General features: G+C 52.9%; 1 protein-coding gene across 3 annotated transcripts in view; it reads left to right on the top strand.

Moving 5' to 3' along the window:
- The window catches only part of SRP68 (signal recognition particle 68), a 37,060-nt gene extending 28,547 nt beyond the window's left edge, over positions 1 to 8,513 (top strand). For all 3 annotated transcript variants that reach the window (XM_030295085.1, XM_030295086.2, XM_032591086.1), the window contains 6 exons: positions 2,804 to 2,960; positions 3,592 to 3,686; positions 4,994 to 5,123; positions 6,691 to 6,766; positions 7,186 to 7,238; positions 7,723 to 8,513. In XM_030295085.1, the coding sequence (XP_030150945.1) occupies positions 2,804 to 2,960; positions 3,592 to 3,686; positions 4,994 to 5,123; positions 6,691 to 6,766; positions 7,186 to 7,238; positions 7,723 to 7,950 (739 nt within the window). In that variant the 3' untranslated portion in view covers positions 7,951 to 8,513. The remainder of the gene's footprint in view (positions 1 to 2,803; positions 2,961 to 3,591; positions 3,687 to 4,993; positions 5,124 to 6,690; positions 6,767 to 7,185; positions 7,239 to 7,722) is intronic.
- The last annotated feature ends 7,050 nt before the right edge of the window (positions 8,514 to 15,563 follow it).

Below are 15,563 nucleotides of genomic sequence, written 5' to 3'. Positions count from 1 at the left end.
TTCTATTTTTAATTTTTTGGAGAACCTCCATATTGTTTTCCAGAGTGGCTGCCCCAGTTTGCATTCCCGCCAGTAGTGCAAGAAAGATCTTCTTCACATCCTTGTCAACATCTGTTGTTGCCTGAGTTGTTAATGCTAGCCATTCTGACAGGTATGAGTGAGGTGGTATCCATTGTGGGGGGTTTTTTTGTTTGTTTTTTTTTAACATTTATTTTTGAGACAGAGACAGAGCATGAATGGGGGAGGGTCAGAGAGAGAGGGAGACACAGAATCCGAAACAGGGTCCAGGCTCTGAGCGGTCAGCACAGAGCCCGACGTGGGGCTCAAACTCACGGACCGCGAGATCATGACCTGAGCTGGAGTCGGACGCTTAACCGACTGAGCCACCCAGGCGCCCCTCCATTGTGGTTTTGATTTGTATTTCCCAGATGATGTGTGATGTGGAGCATTTTTTCGTGTGTCGGCCATCTGGATGTCTTCTTTGGAGAAGTGTCTATTCATGTCTTTTGCCCGTTTCTTCACTGGATTATTTGGTTTTTGGGTGTTAAGTTTGATAAGTTCTTTATAGATCTCGGATACTAACCCTTTATCTGATATGTCGTTTGCAGATATCTTCTCCCATTCCGCTGCTTGCCTTTTAGTTTTGCTGATTGTTTCCTTCGCTGTGCAGAAGCTTTTTATTTTGATGGAGAACTCAATAGTTCATTTTTGCTTTTGTTTCCCTTGCCTCTGGAGCATGTTGAGTAAGAAGTTGCTGCAGCTGAGGTCAAAGAGGTTTTTGCCTGCTTTCTCCTCTAGGATTTTGATGGCTTCCTGTCTTGGTTTAGGTCTTTTATCCATTTTGAATTTATTTTTGTGTGTGGTGTAAGAAAGTGGTCCAGGTTCATTCTTCTGCATGTCGCTGTCCAGTTTTCCCAGCACCATTTGCTGAAGAGACTGTCTTTATTCCATTGGATATTCTTTCCTGCTTTTTCATAGATTTCTTGGCCATATGTTTGCAGGTCCGTTTCTGAGTTTTCTGTTCTGTTCCATTGTTCTGAGTGTCTGTTTTTGTGCCAGTACCATACTGTCTTGATGATTACAGCTTTGTAATATGTCTTAAAGTCCAAGATTGTGATGCCTCCAGCTTTGGTTTTCTTTTTCAAGATTGCTTTGGCTGTTGAGGGTCTTTTTTGGTTCCATTAGAATTTTAGGATTGATTGTTCCAGCTCTGTGAAGAATGCTCATGTTATTTTGATAGGGATTGCCCCTTATCATTCTTTAAACAAAGTCTCTTGGTATTTACCTCTACATCTCTAAATGACATGAGTGTGTTGGATTTAGGTATTTCCTACCCCTTCCCACGATGGCCCGCGCTCTTCCTTTGGTCCCTCCCAGCTGGCTTCCTTACAAGCTTCCTCATTTCTCATACCATTTTAATTTCTAAGAGCTTGTGTGTATTGTTTGAATATTGATTTTTTTAAATAGTGTCTCTTTCTCTTTTTTTTAATGTATGTTTATTTATTTATTTATTTATTTAGAGAGAGAGAGAGTACGAGTGGGAGAGGGGCAGAGAGAGAGAGAATCCCAAGCAGCCTCTGTGCTGTCAGCACAGAGCCCAATGGGGGCTTGATCCCACAAACCATGAGATCATGACCTGAGCCGAAATCAAGTTGGATGCTTAACCAACTGAGCCACCCAGGTGTCCCATAAGCTTAGTGTCTCTTTCTAAGCTTATGACCAGAAAGTTTTCCCTCCCTCTTCTTCCTGCCAAGTCTGATTCTTCCAAGTTGCTGTTTTTCCCCCTTGGTTTTGGCCTCTTCTGCCTTATTAGATGTTTTCTTTATGCGGTGTTCGACATCTGTTAAAAAATGTACCTTGTCTGGTGGGAACTCCACTTGTGCGTGGGGCTCATCAGCTTGGGCTTCGCTACAGACGTTCTGGTTCTGCCTTTTCATCCGGGACCCTGACTCCAAAATCTCGGAGGGTGTTTTCTTGGGTGGGTCAGATCCCCAGAATGTACCAGCAGCTCTTGTCCTACAAGCCGAGTAGGGGAAGGCTAGGGGGCAGCACCTAGGACTTGACAGTCTCGTAATCCCCAGCGTTCTTTGTGGAACCCTGACCTCAGCTATGCCTGTGTGCCTGTCCCCAGGCTGTGTGCTCTCCCAGGGATGCCTCCAGTCTTCTGCCAGAGTAAGAGATCTAGAGGCCCAAATACTTTCCCCTCTAAATACATTTTAAACAGTCTTCGATTGTTACCACATTTATATCCCCAAGTATTAAAAGAGATTTTCCAGGCGGTCCAGTTACAATAAGCAGGCATAGTCTCCAGTGTGTACGTGTGTTCAGTACACATGACCATCCAGAGAAGTTGTCCCTTAGTACTTTCTGAGAAGAGAAGGTCGTCGGATGAGTAGGAGCAGCTGTCGTGCAAGCTCAGTGTCCTCGTAGTGTGGGCCAGCACGTCATTAATCCTTGCTCCAGGGACGAGCTTGCCGTCCATGGATCATCTCAAGGACTAACAGTGACTCCTGAAGTTAGTTAGTAGCTTTGTGGCTCTTTAAGAAAGAAACAGGGGATATGATTCAAGCAAAAATCAGATTTCATCGTAAGGTCTCATACTGGCTCGCCGCAGATTTGCCACTGAATAGCAGCCAGAATCGTGGGCCCCTTGAGCTTGAGGCCCAGGCCAAATGGCCCTACTGTGTGACACGCCCTCGCCCCACGCCCTTCCCCTAGGTCAGTCCCAACTTGTGGTCCAGTGCTCTTCTCAGAACGCCAGCTTCTCTGAGCATAACCTGAGCTGACGTGTGGTACATTCCAGCTACCTGACTTACATCAAGCTGTCAACGGCCATCAAGCGGAACGAGAACATGGCTAAAGGTCTTCAGAAGGCACTGCTGCAGCAGCAGCCGGAAGACGACAGCAAGCGCTCCCCGCGGCCCCAGGATCTGATCCGCCTCTATGACATCATCCTGCAGGTGACCCACGAGCACTAGGGAAGCCAGGGCCCGTCCTTTGCATGTTGGACACAGAACGACTCGGCTTTGCACAGTGAAGGGGGTGTGACAGGCAGCAGCTGTTAGTGTCTCGGGAAAAAGGGTCTCGTTCTACCAGCTCAGCAGTCTGGGCCTCGACAGGCCACGTGCTGATGTGTGGAGGCCAGTGACCTCTTAGGTGTTATCTGTGCGAGATCCTCCCCCACAGGCCGTGGGACCCCCTGAGGCCACGCCGGCTTGGCCCCCTGGGAGTTGGCCGGTGAGTGAGATCGAGAGACACGTGCACACAAACCAGGCCTCTGTGGGAGATGCCAAACAGAGGGCTGCTCTGAAATGAAGGAGGCAAGAGGCCTCCTCTAGCTGACTTGGTCCGGGAGGCCTCAGAAGGAGGGGAGACGTGAGCAGGGGCGTAAAGGACAAGCGGGCTTTCGGTAGCAGAGAGGGGACGGCGGTGACACCAGGCATGGCTGCTGCCAAGCTTCCCCTCGCAGACCTTCCCGTCATTCCTGGCCCGGGCTCTCCTTGCCCACGTGTGTTTTTTACAGGGTTTCCTGTCAAAAACCCAGCCAGAGGCCTGCTCTTCATGAGTTCTCTTGTTGCCTCTCTTGTGCAGAATCTGGTGGAATTGCTCCAGCTTCCTGGCTTAGAGGAGGACAGAGCCTTCCAGAAGGAGATAGGCCTGAGGACGCTGGTGTTTAAGGCTTACAGGTAAGGTCCCATGAGGTGGATGGGGCTCCCCTGTGCCGCGTGCTGTTTCTGGAAGCCTTGGGAGCGTGGACCAGACTCGAGAAGATTGGGTTGTTGGCTGTATGCCTACCTGGCCCGCGGTCAGAACAGTTAGCCCAGCGTGCTCAGGGGACGTCTTTGCTGAAGGTGGTGGCTGGGAGTTTCCATTGTACCTCGTTTGCTCTTTGGATGGGGTGAGGGGGATGGGGGAGCCCCTGCTAAAGGTCTTCTCCCTCCTCTCCCCTCCTTCCTCCCGGTGGAAAAGGGACAAGTGTAGGAAAGGTTTAGTTAACAGAACCAGAGCGGAACCTGAATTGGATTGGGAGAAAGCTAAGCCTCTGTTTTGTTTTGTTTTGTTTTTTAAGTGAATCATGTTATTTATAACTTGGAGGTGGGCAGTGTGGAGCAAGATGGGCATGGACAGGATGGCAGAATAGCGTCGGTTGTGAAATTGTGCCCCCGCCTTCTGGCTCTCATGCCCTAGCGCTAACTCTCTAGCGTGCCTCGTCGTCGCACTTGTCACCCCTCCTCCTGGTCCACGTGGACCCTTCTGTTAGGGACCGGCAGCCCCAGGCCCTGTTGACCCCAGTGGAGTAGTTTCCATTCGGAAAAGGATTCTCGGGTTTGGTTTTGAAAAAGATGAGCAGGGATGAACGAGCTGGCCCGGACGTGTGCGTGGCGGGTGGATTTCATATTTGAGCCAGGCAGCGTTCCTCCTTCGTGCCTGTCCCCGCTTCTGCCACATGCCTTTGGGAGCGGCAGAGTCAGACAGTAGATGAAAGACAGTGGGTCTTTCACAGAGTGGGACCTGCACTGTCACCGGCGGGGAAGAGGCTAGGTTAGCCTGGCAAGCCCGGATGGAGGATGTCGGGGTCACCATGCAGTGATGAGGAGTCGGGATCTTGTGTGCAGTGATCCTGAGGTTAAGAAACCTGTTTGCAGGGGTGCCTGGATGGCTTAGTCGGTTACGCAACCGACTTCAAGTCATGATCTCAAGGTTTGTGAGTCGAGCCCCACGTCGGGCTCTGTGCTCACAGCCCGGAGCCTGGAGCTGCTTCAGATTCTGTGTCTCCCTCTCTCTCTGTTTCTCCCCCACTCGTTCTCTCTCTCTCTCTCTCTCTCCCTCTCTCTCTTTCTCTCTCTTTCTGTCTCAAAAATAAATAAAGATTTAAAAAATTTAAAAAACAAACCTGTTTCCAAATGTAAAATTTAGCCTTAACTTGAAGGAAAGCCTTCATCTCAGGTAACTGTTGCTCTAAAATACTCTGGCTCTTTCCCGTTCCCCTCAGGTGTTTTTTCATCGCTCAGTCCTATGTGTTGGTGAAGAAGTGGAGCGAAGCCCTTGTCCTGTATGACAGAGTCTTGAAATACGCAAATGAAGTAAATTCTGACGCCGGAGCCTTCAAGAACAGCCTAAAGGTGAGTCATTGGTCCTTGTTTCCAGGCCCAGAGAAGTTGTGCTGTGAGGCTCCGTGGGGGCTGAGGCCCCTCCTCGGGTTGGTCCTGCCTGGTCCGCCGTGGGATGTAGTGTGCCCCCGAGGGCCCGGGAACCACAGGCTGTAACTCCTGGCAGCGTTCCAGGCCTCACATGGACTCACGTGCTAACAAGGAAAGCCATTCCCTGGTTAAAGTAAAGCTGAAGTACAGTTCTCAGACTCAGCTACATGTTACAGTCACCTGGGAAGATTGCTAAAAGGTGGCTGAGTCCCACCCCAAGAGATGCTGGTTCTAATCAGTGTGGTGTTTAGGGTGGGCACCGGGATTTTTTAAAGCCCCTCAGTGATGGTGATACACAGCCAAGTTGAGAACCACCGACGAAGCCTTTCCACACAAAGTATGCCTGTGCCAGCAGCAGCATTTGGGAACTTACTAGAAATGCAGACTCTCAGGCCCCACTCCAAGCCTGCTTGGTTTAAATCTGCATTTTAGCGAGTCCCCTGGGCAATCTGGGTGTACCTCCTCGAAGCTTGCCTGCCTGTGGAAAGTACCTGGTGGTTTGGTTCGTATTACTGCTTGTTGAATGACAGCTAGCTTCTTAAGCTGTGGACTGCTGGGATGAAGTGGAGATCAGAGCATTGGCCGGGCCAAGGAATCCAGGCACATTTTACTGGTGGAGCCTACTTGGAAAGGCAAGCCGGGACTACCCATGGCGGGACCCACTGCTCCCCAAGCGCCCGCCCCTTCCCTCAGAACAGTGCTGGGTTCCAGGGTAACGTGCACACCTGGCTTCTGCCTTCAGAGAGCTTGTGGTTTTGTCGCAGTCACAGACTGGCGAGCAGGAAGGAGCAGGTCCTCTGGTGAAGGTGGAGAGAGAGGAAGGAGTCGGGGGGGGGGGGGGGGGGGGCGTGTGACCAGCACGGTGGCAGTGTAACCATGGGATGTCCTTGGGATGTGGAAGCAGACTCTGCGGACAGTTATCCCAGGAGGAAGAGGCATTTACAAATGCCCGTCTGACCTAAGTCTGGGAATGGAGGCGGGAGGATTCAGATCATTCCGAATTTTGCCGGGCGTGAGACTGCAGCCCGCTCTGTGGCCCCCCTATGCTTCAGTCTCCTCCTCCGCAAAGGGGAGTGCAGGTTATGTCAGGATTATTGCAAAGATGGAATCAGCAGTTATGTGAACTGCTCAGCACAGCCTGGCCCATCGTGCATTTAGCGTCTGATCTGCTTATTTATTGTTATCGCAACTCTCCGGGCAATGTTACTTAAGCCACGGCATAGCTTTTCCTGTTTGAAACAAGCTAGTTTTTGTTTCGTTTTTTAAGTGGGGCTTGAACTCACGGCCCTGAGACTGAGTTGCCTGTTCCACAGACTGAGCCAGGCATGCACCCCAAGCTAGTGTTTTGTTTTCTAATAGGGCAGACCATTTATAAAGTCTCAAGCCTACGAAAATACCAGTGGGATCACTTAGCGCAGTCAGGTTAGTTTGGTGCCCGTCTCTGACCTGGCCCTGGCTCGTGAGAACCTGTTTTCTGACTCGTTAACAGGACCTGCCTGACGTTCAAGAGCTCATCACACAAGTGAGGTCAGAGAAGTGTTCTCTGCAGGCGGCAGCGATCCTGGGTGAGCCACTTGCCTGTGCTTTGCTGACTCTGTTCCCGAATTTCCTTCGCTGCCATCCCTCCTCTCTGCCACCCCGTACACTACTGTTTTGGTTAATCTGTAAGATTTTTCTTTTTCTCTGCTGTTACATCTGCCACGTGAAGGCATCAAACTGTGTAGAAGAATTTAGAGAAACTGTTAGGCCGTCTCTTCTCCCTAGTAATTTTCATACGGCCGTGGGAGCTCCACCGGGCTGACGTTACTTCTGGGTTTATCATGTGCTTGTCTGCAGTGCTTAGCAGAGTTTGGCCCAGGAAGGAGAGGGCTAACTTCCCCACATGTTGGCTCTTGGGATTTAGAACCCATACGTGTGACAGGTGTCATATGTGACTGTGGTGTGTTAAGTGTCTCTTCTTACGGAGTCCCTATGCAACTTTCAGATGCAAGTGACTCCCACCAAACGGAGACTTCCTCCCAAGTAAAGGATAACAAGGTACGTCTGGGGCTTTTGAGGAATGAAGAGTAGGATTCACAACTCACTAGGAATGTGTGCTCGGTTACAGAGCAGAGGACCCTTAACTTCTAAGTAAACACCATACTTGTCTCCCTTCTTTTACTCGGAGACCTCAGAGCTGCTTGGGTAAGGTTAGCGCCAGCTAGGTGGGCCCAGATAAGGAGCGTGTAGTGTGGTGTAGGAACGTGTACCGTGCAGAGCAGCTCCACTGGCTGGGAGCTCTGCCTGGGACGTCCGGTAGGCCTGTGCCCCGGTCCTGGCCCACCCCTCGCTCACCCTCCCTAGGCTTCAGTGACTCTCCGCTATGAAATGGGAACATGATGGCACCCTCGTAGGAGATTTGTGGGGATCAAGTGAGGGAGCCCCTGTAGGCTCTGAACTGGATGCTCAGCACGTAGTGAATGACGCTCCCCTGGTGGCCTGTGGTTAACGCCTGGGTTCCTCCCTCTGATCTGCCTTCCAGCCTCTGGTCGAACGGTTTGAGACTTTCTGCTTGGACCCTTCCCTTGTGACCAAGCAAGCCAACCTCGTGCACTTCCCGCCAGGATTCCAACCCATCCCTTGCAAGCCTTTGTTCTTTGACCTGGCCCTCAACCATGTGGCTTTCCCACCCCTCGAGGACAAGTTGGAGCAGAAGACCAAGAGTGGCCTCACTGGATACATCAAGGGCATCTTTGGATTCAGGAGCTAACCAGGCTCTTCTTGGGGGCAGGGGGAGAATCTCACTCTTCATCTGTATTGTGAGAAAACCCCAGCGAGTTCCGTGATATTAAATCCAGGTCTGCATCGGCCCAGGGCCGGAGTGTAACATCCTCAGCGCCGCGTCCCTATGTCTCGTGTGTTCGTGCACTTACATTCTTAACCGGTGTGCTAGAAGGGGACCCTGCTGTCTTCCGGTGGACGTGTGTGGGATCCCTCTGTCCGCACCTCCTGGAGGAAGGGCCGTTGCCATCTGGCCACGTGTCAGCCGCGTTCGGGTGGGTCCACGCCAGGCATGGATGGGAGCTCGGAACTTTCTGTCACGTTTCTTCAGTACCATGGATTTGAAATGGACTCCTCCTCGCTGTGAGCATCCAGAGTCCGTGACCAGGAAACACTGGCAGCGTCACCCCAAAATTACGGTCAGCCTTATTCCCTGTCACCTCCTAGTGGAGTTAAGTTTCAGAACAAGCAAAGAGCTCTATTTTTAGAAGAAATGTGTTACACTCAGAAACGATGAAAACAAATCTTATATTAAAAGGCAAAGATGCTGGAGACTGTGCCCATTTTTTACGTGTCCTCACCCATCCCGTCCTGTCAGGTGTACCCCGACTTGTGGCAACTCGGCCATGTCCGAGGCCAGATAGGGCAGTGTTCGAGAAGGTGCCCCCCATCAAGATTTTTAGATGCCATAAATGATATTTGAATCAATTTCCATGCTTTTTAAACTTTCTCCCTTAGTGACCCTATTCTGTTTCTTTCGTAGCATCAATAGCAGAAGTCCCAAAAGCAGTGTAAGAAAGCTAGGAGTAAAAATGATTTAGACATGAGCTGTATCTGAAACCACTGAATCCCTTTTGGGGACGCACACTCACCCCTTAGGAAAGCAGAACCACCGCGGGCAGTGTTGGCTTCCCTGCGGCACAGACCTGGAGCCTAGTAGGGCGGCTCGAAGGGAAGGTTGGGCAGTTAATGAAGGCCTGAGACTGTTCTTTCAAGATGGAACCCACGGTGCCTTGTGTTTTCCCGGGGAAGCTGCAGAGGGTGGGTATCGCCAGAAGTGAGACTGGAAGACAAATCAGCCGCCTGTGTTAGAGTTGAATGTTGTGTAGGACACCAGGTGCTCAGATGGTGAGCTCTCCTCCCCTCAGGATCTGCTCTGGGTCAGAGAGCCTTAGGAGGCAGATTTTGTTTCCAAATGGAAAGTTTTCCCATCTGTGCCACGCAGTCGAGGGGTGTCCTCCCCCCCCCCCCCCCCCCAACGATACAGCGCGGATGACCTGAGCCTGACATCTTGCGTTTTGGTCCCAGAGGCTTGGAGCAGTGTCTCTAATGGTCTGAGGGAGCCCTGGGGGCCTTTATCCTTCTCCTCACCCTCTTCTCCCTCTTCTTGGCTCCCCGGCTTAGCAGCACCAGGCTGTGGTCTAGGTTCTGTACTTCCCTCACCACATTCTCTGCTGACCCTCCAGCCACAGCTGGGCCGGGCACCCACCTGCAGGCAGCCCTCCAGCCTGCATCTCCTGCCCCCATCTGGGAAGGTGTCCCTTTGTATTGCAGATGGCCCTTCCTGCCCCTCCCACTCTCTTTGGAGTGCTGGCATCTGTAGGGGATCAGAGTCTGGAGTCAGTCATTCTGATTGACCTTTTCTAAGCTTTTCCTTTCTTGTGGCGACACCAGAAATTCCCTTCGTCCCAGTGTCCCTGGCAGCTGCTCTGTAGTGGTGGCTGTGGTCGGCCAGTGAGGCCGTAACAAGATATGTTTAGTATTAAGAGCACATGTTTACACAAGAAGACAGACCTGGCAGGGCCGAGGTCTCCGGTTAGTTTGTACATCCCTTCACACAGGATCCCTTGACATTAAACAGCCTGTCGCGGGAGACAGAGGGCCAAAAGCAGGACCCCATTCTGTCCTCGGGCCAGGAAGCAGCTCTCCCCTCTTCTTGGGAATGGGTTCAGACTTGAGCCCCGGGCTGCTCCTTGGGCCGGCGCAACTTGCTGGGTAGAGTCACAGAATGAAACGCCAGCGGCCACTCAGTCCTTCCTGCACAGGTAACGAGAGACGCAGTGAGGTCTCGGGGTGTAAGGTTTGGGTGCGGGCACCCGCTTTGCTTCCTGTGCTCGTTCCTGCAGTTGTGGCTCCCCTCCCTCCACCCAGATGAGCTACGCTTGGTCAGCAGGTTTGGACCCTGCCAGAACTTCAGTCTCCCAAGTTGCAGAGAGTAAGGGAAGCTTAATTTGGTCTCTGCACTGTAATTTTTTTTTAATGCTTATTTTTTGAGAGAGACAGTGCAAGTGGGGGGGGGGGGTGTGGGCAGAGAGAGAGGGAGACAACAGAATCCAAAGCAGCTCCAGGCTCTGAGCTGTCAGCACAGAGCCCGACACGGGGCTGGAACTCGAACCCTGAGCTGAAGTCAGACGCTTAACCGACCGAGCCGCCCAGGGCGCCCATGGTCTCTGCACTTTTAGAACATGCCCTACAGCTGCTGTGCTCATGGTTTCTATTTGCTTGTCTGTTGAGTGGTGGCGGTCTTGATTTGCAGAAGCGGTAGTAAGTGAAAAGCTAACTTCAGTTCCCAGGGGATAATGCTGAACATCAGATTCAAAGACGTAATTTGGCCAAGTTTGTTGCCCGTGAATCTGTTGGTCCTGTTTGGAAAAAAGGAGCGTTGAGACACCTGGGGTCAGACAAGCCCTGCCTTACCAGTTTCCTACGTTTTTTCCTCCTTTCTTGTGATTGTTCTGGGGTACTGGGCCTCTCTGGTTTTACATTAAGCTGAGAATTCTTGGATTCCCTGTTGGAAATGAAACACTGCCAGGCTGGGTCCCATCTCCTGGTGGCATCCTGAGCCTTTGACCATGGCCCTGAGGTGACAGCCTGTGGTGGCAGTGCACCCCTCCCCCCACGGTGGCCTCACCCCCTCTAGGAGAGGACGATGGACTCCGGGGACTTGCCGGGAGGGGCTGTGCTCCGCCTGGCCACTGTGATGCTGTGATGCCGATTTGACTCATCTGGCATCATTCGTACCAAAAGCTAGCTGATGGCAGAATTCTAAACAACACATGGCCATCCACAGCCTTCACAAGCTTGGAACCTTCAGAGGCCTAGGAAAATGTCCAAAGATCGGAAAAACATGTGTTGGTTTTAGTTTTATTTTTAAGACACTTGTTGCTACGGAAGAGACGGAAACCAGGTTTAGCTGTAAAATTTATCGATGTTCCAAAGCCGGGAGATAAATTGGAAGCTGCCTGCATCCTGACAGCCCCAGCTGGAAGAATCTAGCCCGTGGGTCTACCAGGTGTTAGGGAGCCTGCATGGGGCACGGGCAGGACGGGCCCGGCGGCAAGCACCACCCAGCACGGTGAGCGCTCTGCAATGTTAGTGGTGTTACCAGTTGGTAGGAGTTGGAGGAAATAGGATCTCGGATGTTGAATACCGATGGAATGTTCCCGAGAACCTTTTGTCTGACCTTTTCAATTTCGAACTGTTAAGGGACTGATCTCAGGATCTAAGGTTTGATTTTTAGTTTTGCTTTAAGGCGGGACTGTGACAGCCTCCACAGCCCTATCAGAGCCCGTCCGTCCGTCTGGCGAGCTGCTCTGGGCAGGTGCCAGGACCTGCAGAAAACCCCAAGCAGGCGGGGCTCCGCTTTCCTCCCGGCCGCACCCTCTGCGTTGTGTTGGAGGGGGAGCCCGGCTTCTGTGGTCCCCTTTCTTTCCACCTCCATTAACTGTCACTGTGTGTCCTCATGCTCAGTCTGTGGTTGAAGGACTCACACGTGGAAAAGAGCCACATCTGGCAGGAGGCAGACAGGTAACGGGTCCCCGAAAGCTGGCGGTGGTAGCTCGCTCTGGCTCGTGTGTGGAGTGGAGAGGGTGTGGAGGTCCTCACCTGTAAAAGAGGGGCGTCTGTCTCTAATGGAGAAGGACAGCAGGCACAGGGCTTAGTACCCGACAGCCACTTGACAAAGAGGGATTTCCTTCCCTTCGCTCCTCTGTGGACGCAGCTGGCATTAGAACACGTGCTTCTCCCTCCAGTGCTGCCTGTAGCCCGTTGGCACCTGTGCCCCTTCGGGGCTCTGACCTGGGGCCTGGCGGGAGGAGCTCCTGCCCAGCTAGGACCCGTTCATAGAAGTCTCTTCTATGACTCACTGTAGCCCAACAGCGAGCGGCTCTCTGCTGGGACAATGTGAACCCCGGGTCCAGGAAGCGGGGCTGCCGTGCAGGGAGTTGGCCGGGGTGGGCTTCCCTCAGCGCACCCCACGCCTTTCTCTGCCGCCCTCCCTCCAGAGCCGGGCCCTGCTGGGTCTAAACAGTGTCACCAGGACAACCAGCCGAGTCCACAGAGCTGCCTGTCCTGTGTGCTTCCAATTTCCTGGCAGGGAAGACTAATTAGGAAGGGCTGCTCCTCAGCTGTGAAGACTGTTGCTAGCTCTTTCGGTTTTGTTCTGTAAACCTCGTCCTTCCTCAGGCCAGTGCCCGGGGCTCCGTGCAGGTTCGCCGCCTCCACCAGACCTGAACTTCACAGGTGGGCCGCAGGTCTTCAAGGTGGCAGCCCGGAGCCCTTGGGCACCCTGGGAGACCTGGAGGCCCAGCAGTTCCGGGGTGACAGTGGGCAGCTGCAGACTTCTGGAACTTTCTGGAACATAGGGGTTGCTTGTGCAATAGCAGGCTTCACTGCGGCCCAGAGGCGGGGCCGTCCCAGCACTGGTCCAGCACCTGGACTGGGCCGGCCTCTGTGGCCCAAGGCTAGGGAAGGGAAGTCACTCCTAGAGGGGAACAGACACCAGAAGGCCGCCTTGACCTTGTCCTCTCAGGCCAACTTGGGACTTGAGGACTCCTGAGGTCACCCTGTATTCTCTGTCTCGCCATCCAGTATGGGGGGCCCTAATCTCGCGATAGGTGGGGTTCGTTTGTTGGCTGGTTTGAATTGCTAGACTCTTCCTGTAAAAGGCCCAAAAGGAAGAGCTCCTTTTCCTCCTGTTCTGCTCTTAGGCAGCCGTGGTCACCTTCTGCTTGTCTCCAGGCTGACCTCCAGGCTTGTTGGTTTCCGGGGCCCACAGCTCTGCCTCCCCTGGCGCCTGCAGGCAGAGGGAGGCTCATCCCTAACGCCCTGCCCCGGCAGCCCTCACCTCTCCAGGCCCAGCTGGTGGAGGCACCTTCGCTCCTCAGCGGGCCAAGGAGGCGTGAGGCGGGAGAGCTTATCAGTCAGCTCGGCTCCACGGGCCTGGTGGCAGAGCTTCTGTTCAAACAGGGCAATTTGCAGAGATGCAAGTCTGGCCTGATCGAGGGCCACACGGGAGCTTGGCAGGTGATGGCTCCCAGGGCAAAGTCGGCAATTGCCACCATCTGCTTCAGCAGGCAGAAGAATGCCCCTCTCTGCAGGAGCCCAGGGAGCGGGGGGGGGGGGGGGGGGGGCGGCGCATAAGCCCTGGCACATCGTCCCAGCTGCCACCCTGTTGCCCAGCTGCGTGCGTGCATGGCGGCCTTGGAACTGGGACCTGGGCGGCTTTCAGTTCTGATCAGCCCTGCTCTGGCCTCCGGCCCCACGAGCTGCGAGTGGCCCACGTCACTCGGCCTGCGTGCTCCAGGCTGGGGGATGCAAGCAGCTACCGCTTGAAGTCGTAGCTGGCACAGTGCTGGGGGGAGACCTTGGACTAGTCCACCTCCGCTGCTCACGCCACAGAGGAGGACGCAAGCTCCAGGCGAGGGGAGGCCCTGGGGGCAGGACAAGGAGCCAGGTGGAGCTCGGCCTGCCTGCTTCAGAAGGAGATGTGGCAGGGGCGAGGCCTGGGAAGCCTGAAGGTTGGGACACCCTGTCCAGCTTCCAGGTCAGAGCTGTTTGGTAGAATTGTACAGTTGGCCCCTGAAAAAGATGGGTGTGTACTGTGCAGGCCAACTTATTTGGGGCTTTTTTTTTTTTTTTTTTTTTTTTTTTTTTTTTTTTTTTAATAAATGCAGTCCAGGGGCGCCTGGGTGGCTTAGTCGGTTGAGCCTCCGACTTCAGCTCAGGTCACGATCTCGCACTCCGTGAGTTCGAGCCCCGCATCGGGCTCTGGGCTGATGGCTCAGAGCCTGGAGCCTGTTTCTGATTCTGTGTCTCCCTCTCTCTCTGCCCCTCCCCCGTTCATGCTCTGTCTCTCTCTGTCTCAAAAATAAATAAACGTTAAAAAAAATTTTTTTTTAAAAGAAAATAAATGCAGTCCAGTACTATAAACAGATTTTCTCTTCCTAAAGACTTTCTTAATATTTCTTCTCCAGCTTTCTTCATTGTGAGACTATATAATACACATCACATATAAAATCTGGGCTAATCGACCATTGGTGTTACCAGTAAGACTTCCAGTCAACAGTAGGTTGTTAGTAGTTAAGTTTGGGGGGAGTCAAAAGTCATGCAGAGATTTTCAACTTAACGGGGGGGGGGGGGGGGGGGCACCCTGCACCCCCCACATTGTCCAAGGGTCAACTTACTGTGAGCCACAAATGCAAGCCACATCAGTAATTTTAAGTTTTCTGGAAACGCACATTAAAAGCGAAGTGAAAAGCAACCCATAAAACTATTTTTTTTAATGCATTTCATTTAACACAGTGTATCCAAAATATTTTGACTTTAATCGATATAAAAAAAATGAGATATTTTACATCTTTTCATACTGAGTCTTTGAAATCAAGTGGCTGCCGTGTGGGACGGTACAGGTCTCCATGGAGGCTCTGTCCCATCCCGGCCTTCTCAGTGACACTTGGCTTGCTCACATATTTAAAGCCCTACATCTTTTCTTTCTTTGTCCCTTCCCTTTCTCCTGTGCTTTTAGTCTTGGGGGTCAGGATCACTGCCATCTGACTAGGAACATCTCCGAGATCAGGCTGTTCCTGCCTGCGTGTCAGCCCCTGTCTGGGGAGCTGGGTGCTGATTTGACTCGGCATTAGACAGTCACGCCAGGAATTCACCTCTTGGTTTTCTTGCAGTGAATCAGTTAGCCTTAATCGCTGGGGCGTGCGCAGGCCTCCTGTGGCGCTCGTTTATTTCCAGGAGAGCTTCTGCAGACAGGAAACAAAGCTCAAATGTTCCAAATCTCCGCCTCCTGCCTTCTCCAGCCGGGGTCTGCTTCCCTCTCCCCTGTCCACGGTTAAGGGGCCCTCCCCTGGCCCCAGCTGTTCCCAGGGCTGGAGTCTAGACCTCTTTTCTCCCCGCCCCCTCCCTCCATTGACCACCACCTCCCAGGAAGAGACTTGGAGCTCTCGGGAAGGCAGCCTTCCTGTCTCGGCTCTCCCAGGGGCTGCCGCCACTTGTCCAATCTCGAAGATAAGGAAGTGAGCTCTCTGGTTGGATATGCGAAGTTGGCATTCAGGGCTGGCTGCTGGACCTTGCAGTCATTTAAACAATGGCCCTTTTCTGAGAACGGTTGATTGCTAGTTGTGGTTAGAAGAAAATTGTCACCCTGCAATAACAGGGAGGGAGGGCTGGGGCGGCGGGGGCCACGTGCCCTCTGGGCCTGGCCTTCCATCCTTGGCTCCGCTCACCATCACGTTCAACTGGAAACAGGACTTTGGAGACCACTCTGCTCCCCTACTGCTACTTGCTCTGTCAAGGCTCCTTGGTGCCCTCCCC

The sequence above is a fragment of the Lynx canadensis genome, chromosome E1 (genome assembly GCF_007474595.2).
Source record: "Lynx canadensis isolate LIC74 chromosome E1, mLynCan4.pri.v2, whole genome shotgun sequence".
Lineage (NCBI taxonomy): Eukaryota > Metazoa > Chordata > Mammalia > Carnivora > Felidae > Lynx > Lynx canadensis.
This window is presented reverse-complemented; position numbering and strand designations above follow the sequence as displayed.